Source organism: Micromys minutus (genome assembly GCF_963924665.1).
Source record: "Micromys minutus genome assembly, chromosome: 1".
In the NCBI taxonomy this organism is placed as follows: domain Eukaryota; kingdom Metazoa; phylum Chordata; class Mammalia; order Rodentia; family Muridae; genus Micromys; species Micromys minutus.
Genome location: NC_137969.1, coordinates 27387446 through 27404705, shown reverse-complemented (window position 1 = coordinate 27404705; position 17260 = coordinate 27387446). Strand labels below are relative to the sequence as shown.

Here is a 17260-nt window from a genome sequence, read left to right as displayed (position 1 = left end):
CTGCTGTCCCACCCACCAGTGAGCACAAGGAGAAAGGCTACTCATGGCGTCAAAGCTAGCAGGGTAACAGGCTTAGTCTGTCATGTCCTGTGAGTGACAGATTTTTGGTGACCCGAAAGAGAAAAACCAAGGTGACACCAGAAACCTTAGGGGTCTTAGGGGCAGACAGGAAATTTAGGGTACAGAGAGCTAAAAGAACTGAAAGAATGCCTTTGATAAATTAAGGAGGTAAGAACCAGGGTACTAGTGAGTGAGGCAGAGAGGAAGCTTCCTTCAGAGGAAAGTGGTGGTCAAGCCCCAGGAGAAGGGCCTTAAAGGCTGGTGCTGTCCCTTCTATTAGAGCTTCTCAAACTGGGCAGTTCTCCATTGACTGCTTCTGTAGAAGTAATACTGAACATTGTGTTTATAAAAAAAGAGGAGGTTAACTGTGTTGTTACCCTAATGATGTGGAAACTTTTTTATCTCTTTGCTTTTGTACAGGTGCATACTGTATCTGTCTAAGTCACATAACCAGGGAGAGTTCTGAGCTGAGGTTTTCTGTTATTATCAGTCTAGCATTTCTTCTCTGGAGTGACCTTTCAGCTTTAATTCTCTGAAATTCTGTTCCATTGTTTGAAGACCACAGGATACACACCAGGGAGTGTTCTGGAACATTAAACCAGCAGGTGTCTTGTATGGCTGTTGGGGCATCTCTACTGGTTGGGCCTCCTAGTAACTGCCAGGGGAGGGTCCCAGCACCTCTACATTGTCTTTCAGGACCTCCTGGACCCAGCCCGGTGGCGAATGCTGATCCAACAGTTTCGATATGACAACTACCGGCTGCACCAGCTAGGAAACAGCTCCGTCTTCACCCTCACGCTGCAGGCTGGGCTCTCGGCAATAAAGACACCGTATCCTCCTTGTACTACCTTATCCTCTGGGGTGGAGGTTGAAAGGGCCTGGGACCCACCCAACAGCCTGGTCTTTGTTTTGTCTGTGTGTCCTCTGTGGCTTTTCCATTTCAAACATTGCTGTGTATCTGATACTGGCTTCCCAAGAGTCCTTGAGACATGAGCCCTCAGTTTGTCTTCTCAGCTTGACTCATAATGGTCATGGCTCCAAAAAGGAGCCAGCCTCCCTCTGCAGGAAAGACAAAGGTTGACGCCTCCTTGTTTATATTTGGCCTACTATGCCTTGAAGGTGACTTGCCCATCCCTTGTATGACTTCCCATTGCATGGCTGACCTACTCCTTCCTGTGATGGACACTCCCCAGTCTTCCAACCCCTTCCCACTTGCACTCTCCATGGTAGATGTTCTTCTTCGATGTGACTGATCTTGTCCCTCGTGTGGTTGATCCTTGTTCATATGTTTGACTCCCATCCCTTGTATAGTTCCTATAGTCAGAACTCAGACTAACCTCTTGTGGGTCTGACCCCACCACCGAGGGTGACTCTCCCTTGTATGACTGAACCTCTGACTGAACCTGTCCCTTGTGTACTTGGCCTGATTGCTTCATGTAGCTAAACCCATTCTGTATGACTGTCCCACAGTGACTTCCTGGTATCACAGCTGGTACCTGCTGTGCTGTGCTCCTAGCTGAGGCTCGAGGACCATCCTTTTCACGATCTCTGGTGGATTAGAGAGTAAGCGTGTGCTTTCCTGCCACCTTCTGGCAGTCCACCAGAACATCCCTGTCTTACACTTTTGCCTGCTCTCTAAGAAACTTGGTTGAGTGTGAGTGTGCCAGCATGTGTGCTGTTGTACCTCTGGGTAGCAGTCCCAGTGGCTTGTCTTGAGTCAGTTCTCTGTGAACATTGATATTGAGTGATTATGGCATTCTTTTAACTTGGATGTTAGCCCTGTTTGTTTTCTGCATTGTGTCCCTATGGTCAATGGTTATAAGATGCTCTGTGGCTAGAGGGTAATATTCACAGCATGCCCACCTTGCTGCTGGTCCTGTTGGTACAGCCTTTCCTTAGCCTGTGTACAGACAATGCTACAAGGAGGATGGCAGCTCCAAGAGCCCCGACTGCCCTGTGTGCAGCCGCTCTCTGAACAAACTGGCGCAGCCCCTGCCCATGGCTCACTGTGCCAACTCCCGTCTGGTCTGCAAGATCTCTGGTGACGTGATGAATGAGAACAACCCACCCATGATGCTGCCTAATGGCTATGTCTATGGCTACAATGTGAGGACCCAAGTATTCGGGGCTGTGGGCTGTGCAGGGCAGCCGTGTGAGGGTCAGGGCTCCAGGAGTATTGGGGGTGCCACATGTGAACAGCCTCAGGCTTCTTTGACAGGTATGCCTTCAAGAAGTGACTTTGTAAGATTAGATGGCTTGAGGCTGAAGAGATGGTTTCATGGTTATGAGCAATTGCTGCTCTTGCAGAGGACCTGGGTTTGGTTTCACATATCCGAATGGTAGCTCACAACCATCTGCAACTGTCTAGTTCCAGGAGTAACAGATTCCATGGGATCTGACATCCTTTTCTGACTTTCACAGGCATCAGGCACACATGTACATACATATAGGCAGAATACTCATAAGTAAATATTAGATGATTTATTCTGCAGTAGCTTAGTTTATGGAATGAACCTTAATTCAGGTCTTAATTTGCATGGGATTTTCTCATTTTAATGCATAACTCTGGTCTTGTTTTCCAGTCTCTGCTTTCTATTCGTCAAGATGATAAAGTTGTTTGCCCAAGAACCAAAGAAGTCTTCCACTTCTCCCAAGCCGAGAAAGTGTACATCATGTAGGCCCTGCGCTGCCATGTGCGCGCCCTCGGCCAGAGGCTGTGGTGGGTGGGAGCCATGCCCTCCTGCCCTGACCCCTGACCCAGACCCAGCCTGCCTCGGCATTTGTTTCTTGCGACCAAAGATCAGTGAGCAACGACAAATACTCTTAGAAAGAGGAAGTGAGATTTAATAAGTCTGTGCTTGAGAACAGCGTTTGATTGGTAGGATTTTGTAACGTAAGTCGACTGATGCCTCTGCAAGTCCTTGCACCTCTCTAAGGAAACTTTCTCTACAGTGTGACCTGAACACCCAGGAAATCCAGAGCATCTCAGAAGTAGGAATTGGTTCATCGGTTATTTCCCCGTGTTTCTCCGTTTCCTTCCTTTTGCTAGTGATGGGACTCGGGAGCTTGAGGAGCAGGCTGGTCCTTTGCCAACTCCTGTTGGTCACAGCCTGGGCAAGGTGCTGGTCATACCAGGTTGGCTGCAGTGACTTGTGACATGGTGCCGAGGCCTTTCCTGACTTCACTGTCTAGCTGCTGCCAAAGCACCATGCACCACACGCACTTGAGGAGGCTCTGCCCGCATGGCCAGGGTGTCTGGGGCTGTGTCTGTGCACAGGTTCAATAGCTCACCTTCCAGCACCGCCTTATCTCCTGCTTTGAGAATGTATTCACGGGAAAGCCACTGGACTGAGTTTCTGCAGAGGCCTTGCCAGGTGGTTCCGTAGTCCTAGAGTGTACATGCTTTTCATTACAGAAACTGGTAGTTCAGCTACAATAAGTACTGACGGGTTTTCAAAACAAATGAACCATTGGAATTCACACAACCATATTGTAGAGGTTTGTATCTAGCGCTTATTTTTGCATGTTGATGTTGATTAGCTAATGAACTGTAAATGTAAAGCGTGTTAATAAAATAGCTTTCTATTTCTCATCTTTGTGTGAGGTGTTTGTAAGACCTCAGGTCTCTTGCTAAAACCCTGCCAACCAGTAGGCCATGCAGCACCTCTGTGGGACCCGAGCTTGTCTGTCACTACAGTGAAGGGCATTCAGCACGCCTATTTTGGCCCAGTATACAAAACATTGTCTGCTAACTGCCAAAGACTTTTCTGAGGAAAGAGGGCATAAATACCTAGAGTACTAAAGTAACAGTTGGCCTCTGCTGATCTAGCCAGTGCCCACCCTCAGCTGGAGCATTGCAGGCTTGTTTGGAGGGCCAAACTGGATCATAGTAGCTGTTCTTATAGTCTCTGTTCTTGGGATCTTAGGGATCACTGTTGGAGGCAGGGGTTCAAGCCGTATACAGTGCCAAGCAGGTGTTCTGAGTATTCGATTCCCCTTACCCACACGGCCCTTCCTTAACTATATATCCCATTCCTCCTCTGTGGGAGCTGCATTGGTCACATCACCTAGTTCTGCCAGTGTAGCCAAACACACACAACCCAGTTCAGATTGGTGGGGGTACCCACTGCTTCCCAGTGCTCTCTGGAGCACCTTGTGCCCTATTTTGGGCTCTCTGTGACTGAGGACCAGTTGAGCCCTCTATCATTCTGGAGCCACAGCCTGTCTGGGGCCTTCCTCTTCTGCCGTGGTACCAATGATAGGCGGCAGCGGAATGACCCAGCACTTTTTTTAAAACTTTATTGCAGTGTAGCAGTTCTTTGGGTTGAGTTTGACTGTTATGCCATTACCTGACATGACATTCGTGTGATTACACGTATTAACATCCTCTGAGGGAAAGGGAAGGTTCTACAGGGTAAACCGATGAGGGAGTAGGAGAGTTCCAGCTGCTTGTAACCGAGGAAGTGGCACATACTTTTAATGGCGGCACTGGGGAAGGCTGTGCCTGTGGTTCTCCTGTGAGCTCTAGGCCAGCCTGGAGTTCCAAGACCGAAAGTGCTACACACAGAAACCCTGTCTTGAAAAACAAAAAACTACATGGGGAACTTCTTGGTACTGAAGCTGCCTTCATGTTCCTGTAAGCAGTTCACAAACCCATTGGTTCATGAAGCTGGACTTAAGTGGAATCCTTTGTTTGCTGGTGCCTTGGCTTTCTCTAGCATAAGTTGGCATGTCCCTCTGCTGAAGCGGCAGTTGCAGGATTTCTGCTTTGGGGGAGAAGACATGCAAGGTGAAGCTGAGCTTTTCTACCTACATGAGGGAAGAAGGACACATGGGAAAGGAGACGCAGGTGATATCTTTTCATGCTAGCTTCTGAGTTGGCAGGAAGTAGGTAATACGACAGAATTAAGATACTGACTTGAAGGGTTTTAGTCTTGGTTACTTTTTTTTTTTTTAATTGCCATAAGATTCCAATGAAGGCAACTTAATAGAAGCATTTAGTTTGAGGGTTCATGGTTCCAGAGCATTAGAGTCTGACTATCAGGGTGGAAGGTATAGCAGTAGGCAGGTGTGCTGGAGCAATAACCGCCTATGAGGTTGCATCTTGAGGTAACCATGAGACAGAGTGAACTAGAGATGTTACAGGCTTTTAAAACAAGGCTCACCCCCAGCAACACACTGTCATAGTTTAAATATGCTTGGCCCAGGAGAATGACATCATTTGGAGATGTGGCCTTGTTGGAGTAGGTGTGTTACTTGGCATGTGCTTTTACACCTTGGTCCTAACAACCTGGAAGCCAGTCTTCCACTAGCAGCCTTCAGATGAAGACGTCGAACCCTCAGCTCCACCTTCACCATTCCTGCCTGGATGCTGCCATGTTCCTGCCGGATGATAATGGACTGAACCTCTGAACAAACCAGCCCCAATTAAATGTCCTTATAGGAGTTGCCTTGGTCATGGTGTCTGTTCACATCAGTAAAATGCTAAGACACCTTTTCCAAGGTCCTTGAACATTTAAACTTGAGCATTAAAACTTGAGTCTATGACAGCCATTCTCACTCAGACCACCACAGATTTGTACGTGTATAGGTGTGTGTGTACTCATGGAAGGTTAGAGGAAAACTGGATATCATTCTTCCAGGTGTGGAGGTAGGAGATGGAAATCTCAGCAGCATGGTGTGGTGGTCAGTGTTGCCTGCAGGTGAGGATTTTGCAGGGTGATCCAAGATCCCACACTGAATTATTACATGCTTGTTGGTTCCTTCTAATTAGCAGAACTCGGGCTTTAGTGGGTAGTGGGGCCAACTGTACTTTATGATAACACCCAAAAGCACCGGGAACAGAGGTTGGTGATGGACAGCACTTATTCTTGCGGACCGCCCAGGTCTTGTTCCCAGCACCCATATGGTGACTTATAACCATCTTTGATGGCAAGTTTCTGGGAATTCAGTGCTTTCTAACCTAGGGCACCAGGTACATGCATGGTGCACATAACTTGCATGTTAAAAGTACATAAAATATTTAAAAATTAGAAACAGGAAGGGATGTACTGCTAGAATACACCATGCACACAAACACTGGAGAATCCTGCTTGAGGGATATCTAAGTAAATTGAAGCCTATAAAAGTGATAGATTGTTGTGTCAGCCCAAGAACTCTTTAGAAAAAAAAAAAAAATGTGTGTATGAGTGTTTCCCTATATAAGTGTATACAGATGTATGTGTACCACATGCATACAGTGCCCAAAGAGGCCAGAAATGGGGATCAATCCCTCGGAACTGGAGTTACATTTGTTGTCTACAGTTCCCATGTGGGTGTTGGGTTTGAATTGAACCCAGATTCTCTGCAAAAAAAGCAAGTGAACTTAAGTGCTGAGCCATCTCTCCAGCCACCCCCCTCCCCCAGGCTGCTAGATCCTCACATATTGAACACAAATGAGGGGGAGGGGGGAGCCAAATTGACTGTTCACTGGTCCAGATTCAGGGAAGGGTGGGTAAGTGGGTGGGGCAGTAGACACAATGCTTTTAACAGGCTGGTACAGAAAAATCAAGACCGTACTGTAGGACGTAACAAACTGGCTGAATGCCCGCTCTGTGGGTGGAGTACCGTGGCCCGAGAGAGGGAACACAGGGAGACCAGTGTATGCCTCTCCTTTGCTAAGCGAAGCGAAGCTGATAGCGGAAAGGCAGAGCTAAGGTGAGACAGCTAAGGTGGCAGTGCCTGAGGTTTGTGCCTCCACGAGTTGGCCGGTGGGCTGAAGCAACGTGAGGTCGGCTGTGACGCTGCAGGGAAGGGAGCAAGCAGCTCTAGCTGTGAGTCGCCATATCTTTCACAATCATTCTTCGTTCAGACTGAACTGACATACCCAATTACTGCAATCACCCCTACCCCAGGGTAGCCTTGCAACCGTGCCTCCCATGAAGGCCTGTCCTCGGGGTGGATAGCTGAACCGGTCAGGGAGGCGGACCGACCCCTCCCAATCGGATTTGCGCCCAGATTCCTTTCTGAGCTTTTTTAGCAGATATGCAGGGGGCTGTTCATAGGCCGCGAGCCTCCTGGTGGCCAACAAACTGATTCCCAGACCAAAACTTATTTCTGCACCTCAGTTTCAAACGCCTGACCCAAAGCCACCTCCCCTTTAAGAACTTGCTGGGCCCTCCCGCCTCCTTTTTCTCGCGCTTAGTTCTTCTCCAAGTACCCCGCCCCCTAGAAGCGCGTTGCGTCACCGCGTTGCCGCGTCCTCGCGCCGGCGCAGTGGAGCCACACCCAGGCAAATGCGGGAGACGGCTGGAGGCCTAAATCTGAAAGGGACGGGACCAGAGCGGGCGCATCGCGGTGACTTCCGCTCCTGCGCCGCGGGTCTTTAGGAGTTTGTGCCCGCCGCCCTCTGAGGCCTGTAACAGCTCTGCCTACACCGGAAGGGGCGGGCGAAACAAACTTCTGCATCCGGTGGTCCGTGTCTCTTGGGGAGCGGAACGTTGGTACTATGTCTCCTGGAGGGTCAGGCTGCGAGTGCGGCGGACTGAGTGAGGGTCGTAGCCGGTCAGATCGGTTGTCCCCGCAATTGTCTAGAGACTGGCGCTTGCAGAGAGCGAGTATCCTGTGCGGCCAGTTTGAGTGACATTTCCCCTTAACCTGCGGCAACGTCACACACACCGCTGACCTACGACTGCTGGAGTTAGTCTCATCTTTAAAACCTTAGCTAATTATCATCGAAGGGCTTGATGGCCTCCAGTGGGAATGTGGTAGCTAACCTTCGCCTGGGAGGCATCCTACAGAGACACCCTAGGGCGTTTGCCATTAATCCCCAGTATTTGGAGGCCCCCATAAACTTCGTTACTGAAACCAAGACTATGAAGTATTATTGTTAACCCGGTATCTCCGCGTCCCTTGTTTCTAGATATGGATCAGAAACTTTCACAGTTGATAGAGGAGCTCACAACTTCAGGAGAATCCCAACTGAATGCTCAGAAAATGAAGGAACTGAAGAAAATTTGCAAGTATGTATTCAGGCTAAATGTGCCATAATAACTGGTCTACCGAGCAACCTATACTGTGGAGATTGTGGAGCTCCCTTGAGGGCCCTCTGCCCTCTTGTACATCTGCCACCTCTTGCTTTCACCACCTAGAAAGGAATTATCTGATCACCAGGGTATGGTGGCACTTGTTTGTTGTGAGGAGAATCAGTAGGATCATGAATTCCAGGTAGGGTGGGCTACATAGGAAGGCTTGGTCTCAGAAACGCTATAAGGAACCACTAAAGAAGTTCTGGGGCTGTAATCACAGTGTATCTGTGTCCACAATGTAGCACAGACTCTGAACTTGGTGCCTCTGACCATTTCTGTATGTTATAAAGCAGTCACACCATATCAGTAAAAATCTGTCATCTTTACTGTTGGAGTAAAGAATTCTTGATTGGGTTAGTGGCGCTGCCCCCCACCCCCAGGGGTGAGCTCAGGAGCCTCAAGCAGGCTAGATAAACTGTACCACTGAGCTACTTCTATATTTATCAGCTCTCCCTCCCTTCCTTTCTTCCTCTGAGACAGATTCTCATGTAGCCCAGGTTGACCTCTTATTATGTAGCTAAGGCTGGCTGTGAATTTCTGATCTTCCTGCTTCCGCTTACCAAACGTTCCTTCAGGATCATAGGCATGGGTCTTTAAGATAGCTATTCTCATCCTTCGGAGAAAGCACCGTGATGGTCTCTGCCTTGCTACTTGAGGCAGTTTTATTTGGTTAGGAAGCAAAATTTTTTCATTGCCTTGGCCACTAATGATCCTTTGTTTACAAAAGTAGAGAAATTAAGTGATTCTTTCTGAAGTGGTAGAGTATTTACATTTCAATAAAAACTCTAGTCCAGACCTGCTTTAGCTGTGCACCCCAGAAAACCCCCAAGTGTGATTTACACAGGGTATTGTAATGGGGATAGAGGAGCCACTTTGAGAACCATTTGCTTCATTTCCTACAGAAGAGGCTGGTCTGTGCACCCAGGCCTGTCTGCCTGACAGGTTCAGAGGGCACCTCTGGAGGGGTTCTAGGCTTTTATGTATCAGAACAAAGATTATGTGGATAGTAGCAAGTAAAGCAAGAACATTTATTAAGAGTGGGTATCCTTCCAAGGGAGAAAGCTGGATCAAGCAGGGAAAAAGTTTAACATTTCAAATGTCTCTGCTATAATAAGAGTTGGGCATATTGTATCTTATTGTGAGCTTTTTTGCTGCTCTATTTGTTGTATTTCTATATTACTACCATATGCAACTTTTCTTTTTATTCTAATTATGCATTCCATGTCTGGTGGTTTGAATGAGAATGGCTCATGTATTTGAGCGCCTGGCTCCCAGATGGTGTAATGGTTAATGGTTTAGGAAGGATTAGGAGGTGTGGCCTTGTTGGGGGAGGTGTGTCATTCATGGTGGGCTTTGAGGTTTTAAAAGCTCACTGTATCCCCAGTTAGCTTTCTGCTTTATGTTGTCTCAAGATTTGAGCTCTCGGCTATTGTTCCAGCACTGTGCCTGTCTGTCTGCTGCCATGGATCCCACCATGATGTTCATGGACTCACCCACTGAAACCATAAGCCCCAATAAACTCGTTCTTCTCTAAGTTGCCTGGATTGTGGTGTCTTATCACAGTAATAGAAAATTAACTAAGACAGTGCCTCATTAGCATCTTAAATCCCCCCAGGGATGTACATTTTTTAGTATTCTATTGAACTATAGGTTATTCAGGAGATAATCTACTACCTTTCTATAGATTACCCTCAAGACACTCGGGAGTGCCTATGTTAGTGATTCCTGTCAGTTTTAGGTGATGGTAGCTGGGAGGATTCCAGTCTCCCTCTTTGCCAACTTTTCTTTTTATTCTAATTATGGAAGCTTTGTAACAAGGCCCTTTGAACCTCACTTTCCACTTGAGATCCATGGTTCTAGGAATCTTTTAGGGAAGCTAAAGAATGGCAGTCTGGTGGCTGCTAAGATGGTAAAGGTACTTCCTATGCAAGCCTGGCAACTTAGTTTAACCCTGGGAACCCATTGAAGGTGGAAAGAAAGGACCGACTCCAAGAGTTGTCGTATGTTCTCCACACGTGTGCTGTGGAGTGCACACCCACAATAAGAAAAAATTCCCATCTAGCTTCTATAAATACTTCCTTGGTAGCTCAGGTCATGTAAGAGGGACTGGAGAGAATTAGGATTCTCCAGCTGAAATCGTTATCTCTTAAACCCACAGTGAGTTGGGACTTCTCACATGATCTGCCTATAGGTCAGTCTACTGGAGGAATTTCCTTAATTGAAGTTTTCTCTTCCCAGATTAACTTAGCTTGTGTCAAGTTGACAAACTAGACAACACAGGTCCCCAAAGGGCAATAATCAGGAAAACCATGGCTATGTGCCCAGGAGAGCCATCTTTGTGAAGCTTGTTCCCAGAATATTTTACATACTGTTTTGAACTTGTCTTAACCTGTTGACCCCAAACCAGCATTTCTCTTTGAACATTAGGTAGGCTTTACCTCTGAGCTTTCAATAGCATATCAAGAGCCATCAAGCCCTGTAGGATAGCTGACCTCATCTTAACTTTTGAGTTTATGAGTGAGATATATCTCTTAGGCTTTTCGGGAAAAATAAACTGACAATTATATGTTGAGAATTTTGCAAGATGCAAAAGAATAGTTTCAAGAAGAAGTCCAGCGTTGGAATAGAGTAAAGGGAAAATAGTGTGAGGTTAGAATCATTGAATACATATACCAACAGTATGAAAAATATAATGAAGGGCAAGAGAGATGTCCCAGTTGGTCAGGTACTGCTGAATGAATATGAGCACCTGAGTTTGATTCCTGTCATGCATGCAGAAAGGTGGGGGTGGTGCGGCATACATTGTAATGGCGGTTCTGGGAAGACACAGACATGACAATCCATGGCATTCGCTGGCTACCCAACCTGCTTAATCATTGAACTCCAGATCCCAGGGAAAGACTGTGTCAAAAAACAAAGTAGACCACATCTGAGGAACAATACGGCCCTCACATGCACTGTATACACATCCATGCATATATGCACATATATGTACATGTATACATTCACCTACACTCACATGAACAAAGATACCCACCTGCACATATCCCCACAAGTAATTAATAAAAGCATAAGGTTACAGATACTGGTAGACTTATAAATAGGACTTACCTTTTTATTTAGGAAGTTAAGACACTTTCATTTGTTCAGAGAGAACTTTTACATTTAAAAAAGGTTGCCTATGTAAACAAAATTGTCTTTAAGGCATACTTAACATTTTAAAGATTTGTTTATTTACTTTGTATGAATACTTTGCTCACATGCATGTATGTGCACCATGTGTGTGCCTGTTGGGTTCCTTAGAATTGAGGTTACAGATGGTTGTAAGCCATTTCATGGGTTCTGAGAATTGAATTCAGGTCCTTTGTGAGGGTAACAAGTGCTCTTAACACTGAGCCATCTCTTCAGTTCTTCTTTAAAGTATTCAGGAGACTGTGAAGACTCAGAACAGGTTTTATTTTAGAGACTAACTTCTTTCATTAGTTATTAGACATCAAGAATAAATTCTTAGGTTCTTTTAGTCTGGATGGAGTAGGCCTCTGTCTACCCTGAGAAGTTATCAGCCAACAACAGAAGGGATTCATATCTTTAGCAGGCTCATTGCTGTGGCTGGTATAGCTGGCAAGTACCCTGATACCCGTTTTACAGTCTATTTGTAGAAGTAATCTATGGGTGTAAGAACTCCTAACTTTTAGGTGAGAATGCCCAGTGGTATGCTTGTTAATGGACCATATTTTGGGCATTGGCAAAGGTGGTTGAAAGCAGGACCTCCTTTGGTTTTTGAGCACTCCTATTAACCCTGGTAATGCACACCTTTATTCAGTAAGGGATCCAGGATTATTGCTTAAGGCTGTGATTTAGTTTTCTGTTGCTGTCATAAAAACACCATGACCAAAAGCAACTTGCAGGGGAAAGGTTCATTTCATCTTAAAATTCTGGGGTCACATTCCCCACTGAGGAAAAGCAGGGCAGGAACTGGAAGGAGGAAGGAACTGAAGCAGAAGTCATGGAGGGGTGCTACTTACTGGCTTGCTCCCCATGGTTTCTTCAACCTGTTTGCTTATACAAGTCAGGACTACCTGCCTAGGGGTGGTATACCTGCAGTGGGCTGGGCTCTTTCATGTCAATATTAAGAAAATACTGCCACAGACTTGACTACAGGTAATCAGATGGAGACATTGTCTCAACCTAGGGTTCTTCCAGGTAACTCTAGTTTGTGTCAAGCTGACCAGAAAACAAACGAACAAATAAACATAAGAATCAGGACAGAAAGCAAACAAAGCAGTATTGGAAATATAATGGATATTTCCCACCCACGTTAGTAATTTTCTGAGGCACCTCAGCAGAAGTTTATTGTTAGATAAGGTACATCACCTGGCAGGCTTTGCAGCTCCAAATGTCTGGCATCCCTAGTGCTCTCTGCCTCCTGCTCGTGGTTTAGGATGTGAGTGTTCAGCTAACACTCCACCATTGTGGACTCTCCCTAAATCCAGCTTGGACTCTAAGTCACCTTTGTCGTGGTGTCTTACTACTACCAGAACAGTGACTAAGACATGGAACAACTTCTCTGGTCTGTCATAGTTAACAGGTTTCCTACGTTTTCATCCCTACAAGGAGGCTTTCTGTCACCAGCCTACATCTGTGGTCTCTGTTGGAGTGTATGATCCCAGTTAATGGGTTCCTGATGTGGGAGGGTATTCATTCAGAATGGGCAGAGGTGAGAGTTTTAATAAATGGTCTGTTCGTGTACCTCCTCTTTTCTCCCGAGATCCTCTACACTTTGTCAGGAGTATACAGAATGAGGAATAAGTAGAGATCCTTTCACCCTTTGGCCAAACCTCCCACCAGGCAAGCTATATTGAGACCAGAAGACGTTACAGTAAGATATTAGCCTCTTTAGGTTTTCAGGATCAAACATATTTCTTTATTTACATTTTAAAGTTTATTATTTGTATGTGTGTACATATGTACACATGAGCGCACGTTTGCATGCATGCAGGTACATGCAGATATCACTGCCCACTTGTGGAGGTCAGAGGACAAGTTTGTGGAGTTGGTTCTCTCTTGTGAGTTCCAGGGATCAAACTCCAATCTCCAGACATACCCAGAAAGCACATCTACCTGCCAGGCCATTTCAACAGTGTGTGATCAAACAATTTCAGTTCTTGAGGATGCACTGTAGCTATGCATTCATAGTAACGGGAGTAGAAAGATACCTCCCTCTGTATTGTGTAGAATCCTCTAGGAGGCTTGCCAAATCTTCAAGGTGGCTTGTCAGATTGGGGTGTCCCAGTTTATCACACTCTCTGGGGTTCTGGTGAGCTGAGTGTTGCTTACCTAAGGGTTAGAAACACTAGTTTGAACCCCCAGTTTTTCTTTGTTTCTCACTCCCAGCTAGTGCTGTCTCTTCAGGGACCTTGTCCTACTTTTACTTTGCTGGGAATGGAAAGCAAGTCCCTGCTACAGGCACATTTTTTTGTACCTCAGTGGGAAAAGGCTTCTCATGAGAGGCTTTGAAACGTCCCAGGCAGCTAGGTTTATCAGAGAAGAGGTTTGCCTGCACGGATGGCTCTGTGTTTTTCCAGACAGTCATCCAGGTTAAAATTGGAAACGGGCGATTGGAAGCTCAATCAGTTGCCTTAGAGACGGACTGTCTACTGGAAGTTATCATGAAGGACAAGGCAGAAGGGGGTAGAATATGGGTGGCACAGGAAGCGATATAGAAGTGCAGAGCAGTGAGATGTTCTGTAATGAAGGATAAGACTGGAGAGAAGCAAGCAGAGCTTCCGTGCTGCAGGAGCGCACCAGCAGATAGCAGCATGCACCAGAGCATCGTTGCCACTGCCCAGAACCCACTGGACAGATGCTTGCATAGTTGAGTCTCTGAGCATCCTGCCAGAACCTAAGCCTCAAGGCAAGTGAAAAGAGGAGACACAAAAAAGTAATTGGGTATGGCTTAATGAGCTCCTTTGAATTTGTCCTTTCAGCCAGTTGCCACAGGACAAAGTGGTATGTGACTTTTTGTTGTTGTTTAGTTTTTTGTTGTTATGGGGTATGTGTGTGTGTGTGTGTGTGTGTGTGTGTGTGTGTGTGTGTGTGTGTGTATTTTTTTTTTGATTCAGAGTCTCACTATGTAGCTTTGGTTGGCTTGGAACTCACTGTGTAGACCAGGCTGGCCTCAGACTCTTAAACACCCACCCCCTGATGTATGACTTTTACAGCACACCTTGATTCATGAAGGGCTATCCTCTAACCTCTGCTCACGACCACCCAGATTATCTTGTGATAGGCATAGTCAAGTGGCTGGCATGTTAGAGGTGCAGTGGGTACCTTACAAGCTTTACAGCCTAAGTTGGCTCTGGGAAGGTGAGAACTGACTCCTGAAAGTTGTCTTCTGACTGCCACATGCATGCCATGGCATGTGTGTACCTGGGCAGGTCCTGTTACATATAGTTCTGTATACAACTTCATCTGTTATGTGACTCATTAATATCTTAGATTTCTACCCAGGGTTGCGTATTTCAGTATATTAATGAACCCTTGGTTACTCTCAGGCATTGTGGAGTGCTTCTGTTCTTGGGCTAGTAGCATCAGCATCTTTCAGTTGATCTTTGTTTTAGCTGAACTTTGCCAGCTTGCTTTTTCATATACTAATATTATGAGGCTTTGTACAGGCCTTAGGCACCTTACTCTTCCCTATTCTCCTGTCTTACTGCTATCCTGTGAAGGCTCTGTGCATACTATGGATGTCAGCTGTCAGAGTAGCTGGGGACCATCCAGGGATAGACGTGTTTCAACAGAAGTCATTGGCATTTTCTTTTTTAAATTTATTTTATGTGTACAAGTGTCTTACCTACATATATGTTTGTGTATCATGTTCATGCCAACTTCTCAGGGAGGCCTGAAGAGTATGTCAGATCTCTTGGAACTCGAGGTGGGGATGGTTGTGAGCAGCTGGGAATCGAACCTAGGCCTTCTAGAAGAGCAGCTAGGGCTTTTAAGTACTGAGTCATCTCTCCAGTCCCTGACATTTGATTTTTTAAAATATTTATTTATTTATTTAATATATATGAGTACACTGAAGTTGTCTTCTGACACACCAGAAGAGATCCCATTACAGATCGTTGTGAGCTACCATGTGGTTGGTGGAAATTGAACTCAAGACCTCTGGTAGAGCAGTCAGTGCTCTTAACTGCTGAGCCATCTCTCCAGCCCCAACATTTGATTCTTAATATAACATTTGTATTATTTTGTGTGTTTTAACCATGTTTATCTTTGTAGTGCTGGAGATCCAACTGAGGACTTCACACAGGCTAGTCATCAACAGCTACTTTAGCCATTTGAAAATGTAGAAATTGCTCTTGACCCATGGGGCAGTACAGAACCAGGCCAGGAGTGGGCCACACTTGGTGCTTATACATTGGTATGCCCACCCAACTTTAGAGGGAAGAATGAAGATTGGATGCTGAGCACAGCCCCCTTCCCCATTCTTATAAATGTAGTTTCTCCACAGAAAATGCTCCACTGATTTGTCTTTGCTAAGTAAGCATTTATTTAGTCTGGCTTGTGTTCCCAGGTCTTCAGAGGAGCAGCTGAGCCATGCCTACCGCCTGCTGATAACACAACTGACCCAGGACCATGCTGAGATCCGCCTCTCAGCCTTCCAGATCATAGATGAGCTCTTCACCCGGTCTCATCAGTTCAGAGTGCTGCTTGTTTCTGACTTCCAGGAATTCCTAGAGCTCACACTGGGCACAGATAATGACCATCCCTTACCACCCCCTCGGGAGGCAGCTCAGAGGCTAAGGCAGGCAGCCATGCAAGCTGTGGAAGGTTGGAATGAGAAGTTTGGGGAAGCCTATAAGAAGCTAGCCTTGGGCTACCACTTCCTAAAACACACCAAAAAGGTAAGTGGGTCTTGGACAGTAAAGTCCACTTCCTGGGGTGGTTCAGACAGGCCAGACAGTGAGTGAGAGAGCTCTTTTTTTTAAAATGTTCAGCCGATTGCACAGTCTGGGTAGGTAGGTAAGGCAGCTGGATCAGCATGCTGTAGAATGGAAGATGCTGCTAAAGGTCAGAACAGCCTTGGGGAAGAAAAATATACCTGGCATTTGCCTGAGGGTGGAGCTGAGCCTGTAGAATCCGAATCCTAGATGCCCTCTGCTTTAGGGCGGGACGCATCCTTTTCCTGCCTGTAAGCAATGCTCAGTTCTTGCTGTGGGCTCTAACTGGTGCTGTGTGTAGTAAGACACCATACTCCTGTTATTTCTTTCAGCACTCCTGCCACTGCCCCATCAGCAGCACAGGCAAATGGCTGGACTGTTCTTCTGCATGGTGTGGTCCCTGTATGGTGTCCCCTGTTCTCTGGGGTTCTCTTCTGGGTGATGGTTAGCCTTTGGGTCTAACTGGTAACCCCTGACCTGCATTAGAGGAACACATAGTTTCCTAATGTGCTATGCTTGGTACTGTGTGTCTTTCCTCTTTTATCTGGTGGATGGTGTGGAAAGATGAGGCAGCCTTGTTTGAAGTGCTATAGACTGACATCCATTGAGATCCTGGCCTTGTGTTGGTGGCAATGTGTCTTTTTTTTTTTTTTTTTAACTTTGTGTTGTGTTTCTTGTAGGCAATCCTAAACTTCCCTCTCAATTCCTCAGGTGGATTTTCGGGATATAAATGTCAGGACTGTGGCAGAAAGGAAGCGAGAAGAGGAGAAGCAGAAGCACTTGGATAAGATCCACAGAGAAAGTGCTGACCGGGCTAAGAGGGAAATGGAAGGTAAATTCCAAGGCTAAGCCCTTTAAACTGCCCTGCAGCCCTTGTATTTGTTTCCTAGTTCTTCTCTAGTTTAGTCTGAGATCCACACAGGCAAGTTTGCAAGACAAGAATGGTTCAGGGTGGGGTTGAGCCTTCTCAAGCTGCCCATAGCTCTTGTGCCCCCTGGTGATTTGGTCCACCTGTAACTATGTGGTTTAAGACTCCCTGAGCAGAGAGGCTGCCTGTAGGTGTGAATGGAGAAGTCTGTACTTCCGGAGGCCATGTTGCCATTCTTGTCATGTCCAGCATCTGTTCTTGCTACTTCCCTTCCCCAGGTCCTCATCCTTCCTGGGAGATAGTCCTTGCGCGATGGTCTCTGT

The 17260-nt window shown here is 46.3% G+C and overlaps 2 protein-coding genes across 4 annotated transcripts in view; both read left to right on the top strand.

Annotated features, from left to right (window-relative positions):
• Window positions 1–3652, top strand: part of MAEA (macrophage erythroblast attacher, E3 ubiquitin ligase) — a 34647-nt gene extending 30995 nt beyond the window's left edge. Inside the window, exons 7-9 of the mRNA XM_080933367.1 lie at window positions 757–890; window positions 1971–2166; window positions 2643–3652. Of these exons, the coding sequence (XP_080789493.1) occupies window positions 757–890; window positions 1971–2166; window positions 2643–2738 (426 nt within the window). The 3' untranslated portion in view covers window positions 2739–3652. The remainder of the gene's footprint in view (window positions 1–756; window positions 891–1970; window positions 2167–2642) is intronic.
• Window positions 3653–7342: 3690 nt separating this feature from the next.
• Window positions 7343–17260, top strand: part of UVSSA (UV stimulated scaffold protein A) — a 40309-nt gene continuing 30391 nt past the window's right edge. The window contains exons 1-4 of one of the 3 annotated variants that reach the window (XM_080916497.1): window positions 7343–7512; window positions 7961–8060; window positions 15703–16033; window positions 16781–16901. In XM_080916497.1, coding sequence (XP_080772623.1) covers window positions 7963–8060; window positions 15703–16033; window positions 16781–16901 — 550 coding nt within the window. In that variant the 5' untranslated portion in view covers window positions 7343–7512; window positions 7961–7962. Of the gene's footprint in view, window positions 7738–7960; window positions 8061–15702; window positions 16034–16780; window positions 16902–17260 lie in introns of all 3 variants that reach the window. The other 2 variants (XM_080916495.1, XM_080916496.1) reach the window with 2 other exon arrangements.